General features: G+C 40.4%; 1 protein-coding gene across 1 annotated transcript; it reads left to right on the top strand.

Moving 5' to 3' along the window:
* The first annotated feature begins 403 nt into the window (after nt 1-403).
* Nucleotides 404-6,769, top strand: LOC137623460 (uncharacterized). Its single transcript, XM_068354294.1, has 4 exons — nt 404-757; nt 895-1,074; nt 2,904-3,059; nt 6,662-6,769. Exons 1-4 carry the CDS (start codon nt 404-406, stop codon nt 6,767-6,769), a joined length of 798 nt encoding a protein of 265 aa, XP_068210395.1.
* The last annotated feature ends 10,795 nt before the right edge of the window (nt 6,770-17,564 follow it).

Here is a 17,564-nt window from a genome sequence, read left to right as displayed (position 1 = left end):
TCATTACAAATAATGAGTAAGGTTTGTTATTACTTTGATAACTATCTATGTCCTGAATGTAAAGTATTTTAATTCATTACAATTCTAATCAACTTCAAGTTGGTTTCAAACTGGATAAATTGATACCAGTTACCTAATCAATAAAAGAAAACTGGGCCAAAAGGCAAGGCCTAACAAAGATGGAAACTAGGCAATGTTCCTTGAATCTACAAGAAGGGACCAAAAAGAAGAACCTGGAAACTACAGACCTGTGTGTCTGACTTAAGTGCTTTGCAACACTTTTGAATAAGTTATAGTAGATTCAAAAGTAGGACATTTAAAAAAAAACAGTCTTCTGATAGACAGCCAACATGGTTTTAGACAAAAGAGATCCTTTGTGACAAATCTGTTGGAATTTTTCCACATGTTCAGTATATTTGACAAAAGCAGGACAATAGACATCATATACCTAGATTTTCAAAAGGCTTTTGACAAAGTCTCTCATAAAAAATTAATGGTTAAAATTACAGCACTAGGCATCATTGATGAGCCAAGTGAATGGAATGAAAATTGGCTGACAAACAGAAATCAGAGAGTTGTAATCGATGGCGAAGCCTCAGAGTGGGCACCCGTTACAAGCGGAGTACCTCAAGGATCTGTCCTTGGCCCATTACTAATTTTGACTTACATTAGCAACATAGATTTAGGATTAACTAGTAGAATAGCAAAATTTTTTGACGGTACTAAACTAGGCATAAATGCTGCAAAGTCAGAAGATGTAAAAGCTTTAAAAGAGGATCTAATTAAGTTGGGAAAATGGTCCAGAAAATGGCAAATGCCTTTCAACTGTGGGAAATGCAAAGTTATGCACATGGTTATAGTAACCCACAAACATATTAGTTGTACTCACTGCAGGGTAATGAAATAGAAAGTGTGGACCAGGAGGAAGATCTTGGCATTATTATTAACAAAGATTTAAAGTTCACCAAACAGAGCATGAAAGTTGAAAAGAAAGCACAGAAACTTACAAATGACATAAAGAGACAATTCAAATACAGAAACAAAGGCATTGTACTACAGCTGAACACATCACTAGTAAGGCCACATCTAGAATACAAGAGTCCAGGGCTCCAAGTATTCTTAAAATTTAGATAAACTGGAAGCAGCACAAGCTAGGGCCGCCAAACTAGTTCCAACACTAAGAAAATTTAGATATCGAAGGAGAATAGAACGTTTGAACTTATTTGATCTACAAACTCAATGACTAAGGGGACAGCTTATAAAGACATTCAAAATTCTTGAAGGAATAACAAATGTAGACTATAACCACCTCTTCATACTTAGCATGAATCAGTCTAGAAGTATTGGATACAAACTGGAATTGAAAAGATACAAGACCACTCAAAGTGGCAATTTCTTTACATACAAAACTGGAAATCCATGGAACAGAATTCCAGCAGGAGGAGTAAATAGTAACACAGTAAATGGATTTAAGAATAAGATAGACGAGACCATAAAAACTCTCTTTTTACTGGGTTTTAATCCTTTTCCTATACGGATGTGCGATCATTTTCCTACACGGATGTGCGATGTATAACCACCTAAAAGAGTAAAAGTGGCTTAAAAACAATTGAGCTTTTTACCAATAAGAAATTTGAAAAGATATCATTCAACGAGGAATCTTGTGATTTGCGTTTTTAGAGGGAGATTGGAAATAAAAGTTATAAGAGCTCTGACTGCAAGATGGAAGAATGAAGGCAAGAAGGGATGAGGTAAAATTGGAGGCTATAAAGCCTGTGTAGCTACTGTAAAGATTGAAGTAACACCTACAGAAAATCCTGAGAGTTGCACTGATGGCACCAAGCCCTTCTGGTTTTTGAGGGACAGAGAAGAGAGGATAAGGTTTGAGTTACACTATGTTACTGCGTCGAGGAATAAAAAATATAACACTAAAGTAGCCAAGTTATGCAAGATCAATTTCCCAACAACTAAAGGATGTGGCCACAAAAATAATTACTTGCAGGGTCAATAGTGGGTACTTTGTTTTTGGAAAGATTGTTATTACTTTGATAACTATCTATGTTCTGAGTGTAAAATATTTTAATTCATTACGATTCTAATAAACTTCAAGTTGGTTTCAAACTGGATAAATTGATACCAGTTACTTAATCAATAAAAGAAAACTGGGCCAAAAGGCAAGGCCTAACAAAGATGGAAACTAGGTAATGTTCCTCGAATCTACACGAAGGGACCAAAAAGAACTGGGAAACTACAGACCTGTGTGTCTAACTTTAGTGCTTTGCAAATATTTTTAATAAATTATAGTAGATTCAAAAGTAAGACATTTAGAATAAAAATAATCTTCTGATAGACAGTCAACATGGTTTTAGACAAAAGAGATCCTTTGTGACAAATCTGTTGGAATTTTTCCACGTTTAGTATATTTGATAAAGGCAGGACAATAGACATCATATACCTAGACTTTCAAAAGGCTTTTGACAAAGTCTCTCATGAAAAATTAATAGTTAAAATTAGAGCACTAGGCATTATTGATGAGCTAAGTGAACGGGAACGGATTGAAGATTGGGTGACAACCAGAAAGCAGAGTTGTAATTGATGGAGAAGCCTCAGAGTGGGCACCCGTTACAAGCGGAGTACCTCAAGGATCTGTCCTTGGCCCATTACTATTTTTTATTTGCATTAGCAACACATTTAGGATTAATTGGTAGAATAGCAAAATTTGTCAACGATGCTAAACTAGGCATAAATGCTGCAAAGTCAGAAGACCTAAAAGCCTTAAGAGAGGATCTAATTAAGTTGGGAGAATGGTCCAGAAAATGGCAAATGACTTTAACCTGTGGGAAATGCAAAGTTATGCACATGGTTATAGTAACCCAAAAACATATTAGTTGTACTCACTGCAGGGTAATGAAATAGAAAGTGTGGACCAGGAGGAAGATTTAAAGTTCACCAAAAAGAGCATGAAAGTTGAAAAGAAAGCACAGAAACTTACAAATTACATAAAGAGACAATTCAAATATAGAAACAAAGGCATTGTACTGCAGCTGTACACATCACTAGTAAGACCACATCTAGAATACAAGAGTCCAATTCTGGGCTCCAAGTATTCTTAAAATTTAGATAAACTGGAAGCAGTACAAGCTAGGGCCGCCAAACTAGTTCCAACACTAAAAAAATTTAGATATCGACGGAGAATAGAACGTTTGAACTTATTTGATCTACAAACTCAATGACTAAGGGGACAGCTTATAAAGACATTCAAAATTCTTGAAGGAATAACAAATGTAGACCACCTCTTCAGTCCAGAAGTATTGGATACAAACTGGAATTGAAAAAATACAAGACCACTCAAAAGTGGCAATTTCTTTACATACAAAACAGGAAATCCATGGAACAGAATTCCAGCAGGAGTGAATAGTAACACGGTAAATGAATTTAAGAATAAGATAGAGGAGACCATAAAAACTCTCTATCCAAGACCAAATGAAGCTTCAGCGGATGGACTAAAAAGTCTTTGAAACACCCAAAGTCCTTGCAACAAATGAGCAAAAGCCAAAATGGCTACACAAAAATGTCAGGTAAAACCTGTCAATGATCCAGTGTATAATCTAATAATCTTACAATTTCAGTAAATTGTCAAGATATCTAACCATAAACATGGTTAAAATTATTTTAAAAAAAGATTAAAGCAGATTATGAATTATACAGTATATCTATATTTAAGAAATTAACGAACTTCTGAGTACGATACCACAATTATTGTGAATTGCATAGGTGTAAATTACTTAATATATCTCTTACAATGTTATGAATTTTCCTTAAGGAAGGATAATGTTTGAAGACAGACCTATTTCTGCACATCAACATTACATTAACCATTAAACCTACCTAGAAATCAATACATCTTGAAAAATGCAGGTTATGAGGATATGTAAATAAAGCAATTTTATGGAAATGGAACTTTCGTACCTTGGCTAATGTAAGGAAATAGAAAAATCTTTGCCAGGAAACTTCCCAGTTAGAACACATTAACCTGTCGCAATTCTTTGTTAACAATTTACAATCCTATTCTTCATACCAAATCAGTTTTCACACCATTCAAACTACACAAACACACGAGGCAACCACCCCATCAACGACAAGATACTGAATTTAAAAACTTATTACACATTTCCTCTAAAAATGATTATAGTGTTATTTATCCCTTCTTTATGTCATGGGAACAAATGACGCGAGACAAGAAACAAAATGGGATTTATGAACCGAGCTGTGCACCTTTTCAAAGAGCCCAGGTATCTCGCCATAACAAAGAGCTCTGAAATGCAAGACTTCAAAATGATTCTCTTACTAAATTCCTTAAAACACTTACGTTAAGTACACTTATCATTAATCTTCAATATCTTAATTATACTTGAACTTGACGTTATGAAAAATTTGGAAATAACAGTTACCATCAATTACACATTAACTTCAAAAAGAGCATAAACATGACTGAAGCACATTGAATCACAATCCTTTTACATTAGATATACTTTTCACTACTTACATTACACAGTTCATTACAAATTTGATGCTTTAAGTCATTGACACAGTGTATGCAATTTTACTAAAAATAGAAATGACAATACCAAAACCTGTACATTTGACATTATAACCTCCTACAACGTAAGCTAAATATTTGATTAAAATAAGATAATTTATACCAAATTCTAAAATTTGATAAACCATTACAAACTTCAAGAATGAGGCTTTTGAGCAAGGCAATAATGGCATAACCCAGCCATAATTTTTCATGACTAGCCGTCAGGATAAAACCTGCGCCAACAAGACAGTTGGATCAATAAGCAGACTAAAGTCCAACATGTTTACCAGTACAGGCTGTCGGCCTTTTGACAAGTACAATATATTCAAGCTAACACATTTGAGCTACAGCTCTCAAGACACCAGTAAAAGAATGAACAAATTCTGTACATGGGGAATAAAATAACAGTCTAAAAGAACAAGTGATTACTCTAGTTAAGATCAGGATCTACTCATGGACTCTTTAGCTCTTTTTTGTGGTGGGGAATAAAATGGCAAATGCTTATGCTCAAAGAGGAGGGGGGCAGCGGGAGACTCCTCAGCCATATGAAGCGAGTGTCATTTTTTTTTTTATAACATTTCCAAAATTGGGATAAGGAAGGATTAAGGATGGGGAGTGGGAGATCTGAAATTGGAGGTGAGCATCGGGTTAAAATAAGAGAATTTCTTCATAATTACACCTTACTGAAAATTTTTTACAAAATTTCCCTTTAATTTTAATAATTAGCATGTTATTCTTCAAGGTATATTATACATGTATCCCTGAGAGAGAGAGAGAGAGAGAGAGAGAGAGAGAGAGAGAGAGAGAGAGAGAGAGATACATTTACCGGTATGTATATAAATTACTAGATTACCTAAAGTACATGAAAGCAGTTTTCATAGATTGGATTGCCCATTAAAATGTATCTAGTTTATATCCCATCTACTTTATACATAATCAAAAATCCACTTTTATCTACACAACCATATGATTCCAAACTCTAACCCCCCCCCCCCCCCTTTAGCTAAACAGACACACTTTACACTTTGGTTTATTGACCCAAAATATTTAATTTCATCTAACTATGCATTTCACAGCTGAAGTTTTTCAGTAATCAGCTCCTGGCTGAAGTCACCTTCTAAAACTCCTAATTAATGACCGATCCTTTTTAATATCTCAAACGGTCACGCCATTTAAATTCTCTCATTTCATGCAATAGGTCTACAGTTAGTAATTCAGCAATGAACAAAGTTTTAGGAGTTGACTTAAATACTTGCCATAGCTTATTTCTATCTACCAAGACATTACGAACACTATTAAAAATACTTATCTCCGTTAAATCCATAACATCAACTTGAACCTATAATCTCTAATATCCTTAATCTTTACAATGAGTATATTTTCATTCACAAATATCTAATTAGCTAGACTCCACTTCATTTCACCAATATCTCATCACATGATCATCATATCTCTTATAATTACATATATTATATCTTAGACTTTCATTGACTGATATACCGTAGCTTATTCACTCATTTATCAATATCCTTTTACACTGCCAATCATCCTTATGCATAATATATTTAGGATTGGATTAGATTTAGAAATTTTGGCTATAAAATTCAGTGTTGAGCCTGTGGGACTATTCTGTGCCCAGCTGCAACTGGAAAATACCCTTACAGTTACACTAAAGAAAGAGATAAGATATTGAACATAAAAATGGAGAAAAGGACTTAGAGGGACATAAAGCAAGTGCAGGTAGGGTCAGAAGAGTGCAAGTCCAGGTAGGGTCTTAACCCTGGAAAGGTATGATGGGTCGTATGCGACCCCTACAGCATTTTCAAAACCTGTTTTTTCCCCATAAATCATCAGCTGTCTCAAATATGGAAGTGATCGACCTGCAAGGGGTGACTAGTCTACATGCCATTGTCTGCTTTAGGACTGATTTTCGTCTAACTTCCCTCCTTCCCCGTTTTTTTACCCCCCAGGGGTCGACCTCGACCCTGACATACCTTTATAGGGGTAAGTGATCAAACAGCAAAGTTATTACATAATTATAAATTGTCGAAGTGTTGATACTTGTTTGGTTCTTTATAGTTGGAAAGTGTGGATGGATGGTGTGTCTACCACATGCATGAAATTGGTTTTGGCTTAGATGCCATATATTGCCATGAGGTCCATTTTCCCTCAAATGCTAATTTCTGAATTTTTTTTACTTTTTGCAAATTTGATTTTTTTCTATTTATTTTGAATTTATCTTCAATAATGGCCAGCAGGTAGTATTCCCTCGGCATGGATGTCATCAACACACTTCTAATGGAGTTAAAAAGAGATGTTGATGATATGATATTTTAATTATAAAATAAATTTTTGAATATACTTACCCGGTGAATATATAATAGCTGCAACTCTGTTGCTCGACAGACAAAAAACAGTAAAAACTCGCCAGCGATCGCTATACAGGTTGCGGGTGTGCCCACCAGCGCCAACTGTCGGCCAGATACCATACTCGATGTAAACAAAGACTCAATTTCTTCTCATCCCACTGCGTCTCTATTGGGGAGGAAGGGAGGGTCGTTTAATTTATATATTCACCGGGTAAGTATATTAAAAAATTTATTTTATAATTAAAATATAATTTTTAAATATTTAACTTAGCCGGTGAATATATAATAGCTGATTCACACCCAGGGAGGTGGGTAGAGACCAGTTAAATATGTTTACATCGTACAAGCTAAGAGTTTTTATTTCATTTTGGAAGTTATCAATATAACAAAAACAAAATAAATAGGTACCTGGTAAGGAAGTCGACTTAAACGATTACTCTGCCTTGTAAGTACGTCTTCCTTGCGGAGCCTCGCGATCCTCTTAGGATGCTAACAGACCCCTAGGAGCTGAAGTATCAAGGGTTGCAACCCATACAACAGGACCTCATCAAACCCCTAATCTAGGCGCTCTCAAGAAATGACTTTGACCACCCGCCAAATCAACCAGGATGCAAAAGGCTTCTTAGCCTTCCGGACAACCCAAAAAACAACAATAAAAACATTTCAAGAGAAAGATTAAAAGGGTATGGAATTAGGGAATTGCAGTGGTTGAGCCCTCACCCACTACTGCACTCGCTGCTACGAATGGTCCCAGTGTGTAGCAGTTCTTGTAAAGAGACTGGACATCTTTCAAGTAAAATGACGCGAACACTGACTTGCTTCTCCAATAGGTTGCGTCCATTATACTTTGCAGAGATATATTTTGCTTAAAGGCCACGGAAGTTGTTACAGCTCTTTCGTGCGTCTTCACCTTAAGCAAAGTTCGGTCTTCCTCACTCAGATGTGAATGAGCATCTCGTATTAACAATCTGATAAAGTCTGACCAAGCATTCTTTGACATAGGCAAGGATGGTTTCTTAACTGAACACCATAAAGCTTCAGATTGGCCTTGTAAAGGTTTAGTACGCTTTGAATAGAACTTAAGAGCTCTAACAGGGCATAAGACTCTTTCTAGTTCATTGCCTACGATCTCCGATAAGCTGGGAATATCGAAAGATTTAGGCCAAGGCCGAGAAGGTAGCTCATTTTTGGCTAGAAAACCAAGTTGCAGCGAACAAGTAGCTTTTTCCGACGAAAATCCGATGTTCTTGCTGAAGGCATGAATCTCACTGACTCTTTTAGCCGAGGCTAAGCATACCAGGAAAAGTGTCTTAAGAGTGAGATCTTTCAGGGAGGCTGACTGTAAAAAAGGCTCAAACCTGTCTGACATGAGGAATCTTAGTACCACGTCTAAATTCCACCCAGGAGTAGCCAAACGACGCTCCTTAGTGGTCTCAAAAGACTTAAGGAGGTCTTGCAGATCTTTATTGTTGGAAAGATCTAAGCCTCTATGCCAGAAGACCGATGCCAACATGGTTCTGTAGCCCTTGATAGTGGGAGCTGAAAGGGATCGTCCTTTTCTCAGGTATAAGAGAAAATCAGCTATTTGGGCTACAGAGGTACTGGTCGAGGATACAGAAACTGACTTGCACCAGTCTCGGAAGACTTCCCACTTCGATTGGTAGACTCTAATGGTAGACGCTCTCCTTGCTCTAGCAATCGCACTGGCTGCCTCCTTCGAAAAGCCTCTAGCTCTCGAGAGTCTTTCGATAGTCTGAAGGCAGTCAGACGAAGAGCGTGGAGGCTTTGGTGTACCTTCTTTACGTGTGGCTGACGTAGAAGGTCTACTCTTAGAGGAAGACTTCTGGGAACGTCTACTAACCATCGAAGTACCTCGGTGAACCATTCTCTCGCGGGCCAGAGGGGAGCAACTAACGTCAACCTTGTCCCTTCGTGAGAGGCGAACTTCTGCAGTACCTTGTTGACAATCTTGAACGGTGGGAATGCGTAGAGATCCAGATGTGACCAATCTAGGAGAAAGGCATCTATATGTATTGCTGCTGGGTCCGGGACTGGAGAGCAATAGATTGGAAGCCTCTTGGTCAGCGAGGTTGCAAAGAGATCTATGGTTGGTTGACCCCAAGTGGCCCAAAGTCTCTTGCACACATCCTTGTGGAGGGTCCATTCGGTTGGAATTACTTGCCCTTTCCGACTGAGACAATCTGCTATGACGTTCAAGTCGCCCTGGATGAACCTCGTCACTAGGGAGATGTCTCGACCTTTTGACCAGATGAGCAGGTCCCTTGCGATCTCGTACAACGTCAGTGAGTGGGTACCTCCTTGTTTGGAGATGTACGCCAAGGCCGTGGTGTTGTCCGAGTTTATTTCCACCACTTTGCCTCGAAGGAGATACTCGAAGCTTTTCAAGGCTAGATGAACAGCCAACAGCTCCTTGCAGTTGATATGCATGCTCCTCTGACTCGAGTTCCACAGACCTGAGCATTCCCGACCGTCCAGCGTCGCGCCCCAGCCCAAGTCCGATGCGTCCGAGAAGAGAACGTGGTTGGGTATCTGAACAGCCAGGGGAAGACCCTCTCTTAGGTTGATATTGTCCTTCCACCAAGTCAGACAAGACTTTATCTTTCCGGAAATCGGGATTGAGACCGCCTCTAGCGTCTTGTCTTTTTTCCAGTGAAAAGCCAGATGGAATTGAAGAGGACGGAGGTGTAGTCTTCCTAGTGATACAAATTGCTCCAGGGATGACAGCGTCCCTACCAGACTCATCCACAGCCTGACTGAGCAGCGTTCTTTCTTCAGCATCTTCTGGATGGATAGCAGGGCTTGATCTATTCTGGGGGCCGACGGAAAAGCCCGAAAAGCTTGACTGTGAATCTCCATCCCTAAATACAGAATAGTTTGGGATGGGACCAGCTGCGACTTTTCCAAATTGACTAGGAGTCCCAATTCCTTGGTCAGATCTAGAGTCCACTTGAGATCCTTCAGACAGCGACGACTGGAAGAGGCTCTGAGAAGCCAGTCGTCCAAATAAAAGGAGGCTCGGATGTCCGATAAGTGGAGGAATTTGGCCACATTCCTCATCAGCCTCGTAAATACGAGAGGAGCTGTGCTTAGGCCAAAGCACAGGGCCCGAAACTGGTAAACCACATCTTCGAAGACGAATCTCAGAAAAGGTTGGGAGTCTGAGTGAATGTGGAAGTAGGCGTCCCTTAGGTCTAGAGAGACCATCCAGTCTTCCTTTCTGACCGCTGCTAAGACTGACTTTGTGGTCTCCATGGAAAACTTCGTCTTTGTGACAAAGACATTCAGAGCACTGACGTCTAGCACCGGTCTCCAACCTCCTGTCTTCTTTGATACTAGGAAGAGACGGTTGTAAAACCCCGGTGATTGAAGGTCCGAGACTTTGACCACCGCTCCCTTCTCTAGCAAAAGAGACACTTCCAGTTTCAGGGCTTGTCTCTTTTCTTCCTCTCTGTACCTGGGAGAGAGATCGATGGGGGACGTCGCTAGAGGGGGTTTGCGTACAAAAGGGATTTTGTACCCTTCTCTGAGTAACTTCACAGAATGTTGATCTGCGCCTCTCTTCTCCCAGGCTTGCCAGAAGTTCTTGAGTCTGGCTCCTACTGCTGTCTGAAGTTGCGGGCAGTCAGACTGTGCCCTTAGAGGACTTGGATCCTTTCCTCTTCCCTCGCTTCCCTTCGGCACGAGCACCTCCTCTGCTGGAGGCTCTGCCACGAAAGGGCGGAATAAAGCGAGACGCTGGAGTGTCTATCCTTGGTCTAGCAGACAATGTAGGCAAAGGGGGAGCTTTGCGAGCCGAGGACGCAACTAGATCGTGAGTGTCCTTCTGTACTAAAGATAAGGCAATTTCCTTTACCAAGACTTCAGGAAACAGGCACTTGGAAAGGGGAGCAAAGAGTAGCTCAGATCTTTGGCATGGCATCACTCCAGCAGACAGGAAAGAACAGAGAGACTCTCGCTTCTTCAGGACTCCGGACGTGAATGAGGCGGCTAGCTCGTTGGACCCATCACGGACGGCCTTGTCCATGCAGGACATAATGAGCAAGGAAACATCCTTATCTGCAGAAGAGATTTTCCTGCTAAGGGCTCCTAAGCACCAGTCTAGGAAGTTAAAGACTTCGAAAGCCCTAAAGATCCCTTTAAGAAGGTGGTCCAGGTCCGATGGTGACCAACAAATCTTCGAGCGTCTCATGGCAAGGAGAGAGTCTACAAGACTTGAGAAGTCGCCCTGGGCAGAGGCAGGAACTCCCAAGCCGAGAACTTCTCCCGTGGCATACCAGACGCTCGATCTAGACGAGAGTTTAGATGGGGGAAAGGCAAATGCTGTCTTTCCTAAACTCTTCTTAGTCTCTAACCAATCTCCCAACAGCCGCAAAGCTCTCTTGGATGAGCGAGAGAGAACGAGTTTAGTAAAGGCAGGTGCGGTAGCAGGCACGCCTAATACAAACTCTGACGGCGGCGAACGAGGAGCCACAGAAACAAAGTGGTCAGGGAACAACTCCTTAAATACAGCCATGACTTTTCTAAAGTCCAATGATGGTTGAGTTGCCTTAGGCTCGTCAAGTTCTGAAGGTTGATCCTCTTGTGGTTCAGCAATGTCCTCATCTGATAGTTCCTCATCCGAAAACTGATGAGGAAACGGCAAAGGAGTGGGCAACGTTTGGCTCGCTGAGTCCGGTCGCACTGGTGCATGCGTGACGGAGCCGGACGCAGCGTCATGGAACTGCTGCACAGTCTGTGAACTGTCAACAACCATGGGTGCGCGAGGACGCACAGCGTCCACCCGAGACTGTTTAGACCGTCTGGGTTGTGCAGTCAACACCATACCGGGTTGCGGAGGTTGACGCACCGCGTCAAAACAAGTCACCTCTGATGGTTGTTGAACGTCCTGAACGTCAACAACCACCTCCGTGCGTCGCCTAACGTCAACGTGCGGCTGGCAACCCACACTGGGTCGCATCGGTAGAGGTACAACCCCAACTGGTAGACGCGAGAAAGTTACCTCAGCGTCAACAGGACGCACAACAGACCGCTTGGATGGTTGTTGGCCAGAAGGTTCAGCAGCAACCTTCTCCGCATTGAAGTCCTCCATCAAGGACGCAAGCTTGGACTGCATGTCCTGCAGCAACACCCATTTAGGGTCTACGGCAGCAGGTGCGGCAACAGACGGGGTGAGCGACTGAGGCGGCACCGCTTTGCCTCTCTTAGGCGGCGAGCAGTCATCAGATGACGGCAACAAGTCCGAACTGACCCAGTGGCTACAACTGGGACGTTGGACTTGTCCTGAAGGGACCGACTTACGCTTCAAAGGTCGTGAGACCTTGGTCCAAGGTTTCTTACGAGAAACACCTTCGGACGACGAGGTAAAAACGGGCTCTCTCGTCTTACGTTGGTAGGGGCGATCTTGGGGAGATACGCCTGATACCATAGAGGGAACGTCTGTTCGCTGATCAAGGCCTCTCGAACCCATGAGTCGTACGACATTGTTTCTCCCCTGGGCTTGGGAGCTTGCAAGAGGTCCCGGACTAGGAGGACGACGGGCACGAACAGACGAACCCTCAAGCGCAACACTGTTCACAACACTTTGAGAAAACACTAGGCACTTTAACACTTCCCGCGGCACTTTGGCACTTTAGTTCCTTTACGTCCGCCAAGAGTTGATTGCGGTCACTTGCAAGGAACTCAACTCTCTCCCCCAAGGCATGCATAGCACGCATCATGTCAGCCATCGATGGTTCCTGAGTGCTAGGAGGGGGGTTAGGAACAACCACTACAGGGGAAGGATTAGGTTGAGGGGCATGAGGAGAGGAAAAATCTACCGACCTAGAAGAACTTCTCCTTACCCTATCTCTCTCTAGTCTGCGTGTATACTTCTCAAATTCGATAAAATCGAATTCTGAAAGGCCCACGCATTCCTCACACCGATCTTCCAATTGACAGGTTTTACCCCGACAATTGGAACAAACAGTGTGAGGGTCGAGAGAAGCCTTTGGAAGACGCCTATGACAGTCCCTAGCATTGCATTTTCTGAACTTGGGAACTTGTGAAAGGTCAGCCATTTTGAATTGGTCAAGGGAAAATTCCAAAAAAACGATCTAAGTCATCAACAATTAATCCGATACAAAAAAAGAGTTCAAGGATTTATTTGAAGAAAAACACCTGTACTGCGAAAGCTCAAACCAAATTAAAGTACTTCACCAAATATGATGGGAAAAACTCCAGGTTTCAACAGCGAGTAAAGTACGTCTTGTCGACACGTCGACAGAGAAGAAATTGAGTCTTTGTTTACATCGAGTATGGTATCTGGCCGACAGTTGGCGCTGGTGGGCACACCCGCAACCTGTATAGCGATCGCTGGCGAGTTTTTACTGTTTTTTGTCTGTCGAGCAACAGAGTTGCAGCTATTATATATTCACCGGCTAAGTTAAATATTTAAAAATGGAGTTTGCAACCCCATTCTTCATTTCAAGTGGTAGATTAGGCTGTAAGAGTTGTTGCGGTCTGCGGCCATTTTGTTGCCATACCTGAAAGGTAAGTTGGCATATTTCTATATATTCTTGTTCTGTATAGAATTTGTGATATTTTGGTATATTTTAATGCATAAATATCATATTCTATAGGAGATACGATGATTTTCATAAGAAATTTACATTGTGAAACTAGGCCGTCAAAAAATGACCTTTAGATTTCGCCCCTGATATAACAGTAAATTACATCTTAGTGCACATTTTATTATGTATTTCTGTTCTAGGATAATATGAGTTTATTCTATAAAAAAATTAGCCTCTTCCTATTTCATTTGGGTACCCCAAAAAATTCATGAAATTTGGACAAATTTTTTTGGCTAAAAAAAGTTACCCTTTTTTTCTCATTTCAGATCTTGACTTCTATGGGTCCAACTCATTTCCAGCAATTACACACTGTTGCTTTGCCATCTAAGAAGGTGTCCCTAAAGGGATTTATGTGTATATGTATATTTCTATTTTTTGTGAATATTTACGTCGTCTTTTTTTTTGTATACTTAAATTTCTAATATATTTCTAATAAATAGTTATTTTGTAGATGGGTATCATTTATATTTTCAGTAGTTTTTAGCATTCTTTGAATATTTTTCGCAAGTCAAACAATACAGATTGATGCATAACTAAATTTTTCCTGAATTTTTTTCGGAGTCGGGGTCGTGCGCGACCGAGTATACCCTTAAAGGGGTGTCCGAGGAGCGTACCTATCCAGGGTTAGGGAATGTGTAAGAGCAAGTAAGGTCAAAAGGAACAAATAAGTGTAGGTTGAGTCAGAAGGAACGTGCCAGAGTAAGATCAGAAGGAATGTGCAATTGCAGCTAGGATCTCAAAGTAACAAGCAAGGGCAAGTAGGATCATAAGGAATGGGCAAAGGTAGGTAGGGTTAGAGGGAATGTACAATTACAGGTAGGGTATGAAGGTGCAGGTAGGATCAGAAGGAACTTGCAAGTGTAGGTAGGGACAGAAGGAACGGGCAATGCAGGTATGGTCAGGAGGAATGTGCAATCTCAGATAGGGTCAGAATGACGCTGCAATTTCAGGTAAGGTCCGAAGGAAAGTGTAAGTACAGCTACGGGTCAGAAGGAATGTGCAAGTGCAGATAGGTTCAAAAGGAATATGCTTGTGCAGGTAGGATCAGGTGGAATATGTGAGTGCAGGTAGGGTTAGAAGGTGGTGGAATATGTGAGTGCAGGTAGGGTTAGAAGGAAAGTGCAAATGCAGGTAGGATTAGAAGAAACAAGCAAATGCAAGTATTGTCAGAATGAACATGTGAATACAGGTAGAGTCAGAAGGAATATGCAATTGCATATAATGTCAGAAGGAACATGCAATTGCAGATAAGGTCAGACGGAACACGCAAGTGCCGATAGGTTAAGAAGTAACGTTAGAAAGACCATTAGACAATGCCTACTAGAGACTGCTGGCGGTACACTAATGGCAATGTGACCCTATTGAGAGTTTATTTGATTTCATATCTATCCTTTCAATAACTGAAATTCCATGACCTTTAGTCTCCCCAACTGATGTTTCCATTATCTTCTTTTTCAATGGACCTTCAGTGACTTATATTTCATTACCTGTGCTTTATTTGCCATTTAATCTATTAAGTTTCATTAGCTTGCCTTTCCATTATGTCTCACACTGTTTAATTTCTTAAATTTCTTGCAAAAAAGAGAGAGAGAGAGAGAGAGAGAGAGAGAGAGAGAGAGAGAGAGAGAGAGAGAGAGAGAGAGAGAGAGAGAGAGAGAGAGAGAGAGAGAGAGAGAGAGAGAATGCCACCTGTTGCAAATCAATAGTAAGGTCATAGGAAGGATGGGTATTGGGATGAAATTTGACTAATAATCAAGAATTATTCACGCATTGAAGAATAAGATATATTAGCTACCATGCTAGTCTTTACCTTCGTCATATAAATCAAAAGAAGTAACCTAGTTTATTTCCATCCTTAGAAAACAGAATAGTAAAAGAGGAATACATTATTTTCTATAAAAGTGAAGCAAATAGTTAATTATTATGCATGGTTTTCCTTACCAATTAACAAGAAATTTACAAAATATTATGATTTTAATATTTTCTTATGGTCTTATGATTGTTTGGCAGACAGTGTCGGAAGAAAAGCTCGAGGTGATACATGTGAGTAACCATCCATCCATATACCAAAGGCACTTCCCCCAATTTTGGGGGGTAGCCGACATCAACAAGAACAAAACAAAAAAGAGGGGACCTCTACTCTCTATGTTCCTCCAGCCTAACCAGGGACTCAGCCGAGTTCAGCTGGTACTGCTAGGGTGCCACAGCCCAACCTCCCACATTTCCACCACAGATGAAGCTTCATACTGCTGAGTCCCCTACTGCTGCTACCTCCGCGGTCATCTAAGGCACCGGAGGAAGCAGCAGGGCCTACCGGAACTGCGTCACAATCGCTCGCCATTCATTCCTATTTCTAGCACGCTCTCTTGCCTCTCTTACATCTATCCTCTTATCACCCAGAGCTTTCTTCACACCATCCATCCACCCAAACCTTGGCCTTCCTCTTGTACTTCTCCCATCAACTCTTGCATTCATCACCTTCTTTAGCAGACAGCCATTCTCCATTCTTTCAACATGGCCAAACCACCTCAACACATTCATATCCACTCTAGCCGCTAACTCATTTCTCACACCCGTTCTCACCCTCACTACCTCGTTCCTGACCCTATCTACTCGAGATACACCAGTCATACTCCTCAGACATTTCATCTCAAACACATTCAATTTCTGTCTCTCCATCACTTTCATTCCCCACAACTCCGATCCATACATCACAGTCGGTACAATCACTTTCTCATATAGAACTCTTTTTACATTCATGCCCAACCCTCTATTTTTTACTACTCCCTTAACTGCCCCCAACACTTTGCAACCTTCATTCACTCTCTGACGTACATCTGCTTCCACTCCACCATTTGCTGCAACAACAGACCCCAAGTACTTAGACTGATCCACCTCCTCAAGTAACTCTCCATTCAACATGACATTCAACCTTGCACCACCTTCCCTTCTCGTACATCTCATAACCTTACTCTTACCCACATTAACCCTGGATAGGTACGGTCCTCGGACACCCCTTTAAGGGTATACTCGGACGCGAACGACCCCGACGCCAAAAAAAATTCTTGAAAAATCAGTTTTTGCAGTAACCTCCTTTTTTCTTTTGCCAAAAAAAACTTCAATGAATGCTTAAAACAACTGTAAAGATAAATACTACTCATCTGCAGAAAAACTATTTATTATAAATATTTTAAAAAATTAAGTAGAAAAAAAAAAGACCTGACATAAAAATTCATAAAAAAAAAGTTTATACATATATACACAAATCCTTTTAGGAATTGATTCTTGAATGTTTAGGACACATCTTGATGTATTTTGGATGAAGTCAGACCCATGGAGGTGAAGGTCTGAAATGAGAAAAAATGGGTAACTTTTTTTGGCCAAATAAAATTGTCCAAATTTCATGAATTTTTTTGGGTACCCAAATGAAATAGGAAGTGGCTAATTTTTTTAGGGAATAAACATATGTTATCCTAAAATAGAAATATGTAAAAAAATCTTCATTATTTTGTAAATTACATTTATATCAGGGGCCATATCTAAAGGTAATTTTTTGAGTACTTGGAAATTTCGTAGAAAAATACATATATTTAATATATAATATGATATTTATGCAGGTAAAAATATACCAAAATATCACAAATTCTATAGGGAACAAGAATATATATAGATAGGGCAGCTTACGCTTCGGATATGTCCACAAAATGGCCGCCAACCACACTGACTCAGACTCCCTAATCTGCCACTTGAAATGTAGGAAGGGTATGTCAATTTCAAGGTGTTATTTACTAATCTAATTATTATTGGATATGCATAAAAATTGTATGGTGGGTTGCTGGATAATTGTCGATTATTTTTACGACTATAAAATTAAAATTCTGACCCAAAAATTTTTTTTGAAGGGAAATAAAATCGAAAAAAAAAATGTAAAACAATATTTTAGCTAAAAAAATTTGATGATATTCAATAAAAAAAAAGGAAACA

Source organism: Palaemon carinicauda, chromosome 30 (genome assembly GCF_036898095.1).
Source record: "Palaemon carinicauda isolate YSFRI2023 chromosome 30, ASM3689809v2, whole genome shotgun sequence".
Taxonomy (NCBI): domain Eukaryota; kingdom Metazoa; phylum Arthropoda; class Malacostraca; order Decapoda; family Palaemonidae; genus Palaemon; species Palaemon carinicauda.
This window is presented reverse-complemented; position numbering and strand designations above follow the sequence as displayed.

What these genes read in the sequence shown, in the direction of transcription:
- LOC137623460 (XM_068354294.1), top strand. Translation starts at nt 404, where the DNA reads ATGTTCAGTATATTTGACAAAAGCAGGACAATAGACATCATATACCTA. An exon ending in ATGCTGCAAAGTCAGAAGAT is followed by an intron (nt 758 to 894) that starts GTAAAAGCTTTA and finishes TACTCACTGCAG; the next exon opens with GGTAATGAAATAGAAAGTGT. An exon ending in TGCAGCTGTACACATCACTA is followed by an intron (nt 3,060 to 6,661) that starts GTAAGACCACAT and finishes GGTTCTTTATAG; the next exon opens with TTGGAAAGTGTGGATGGATG.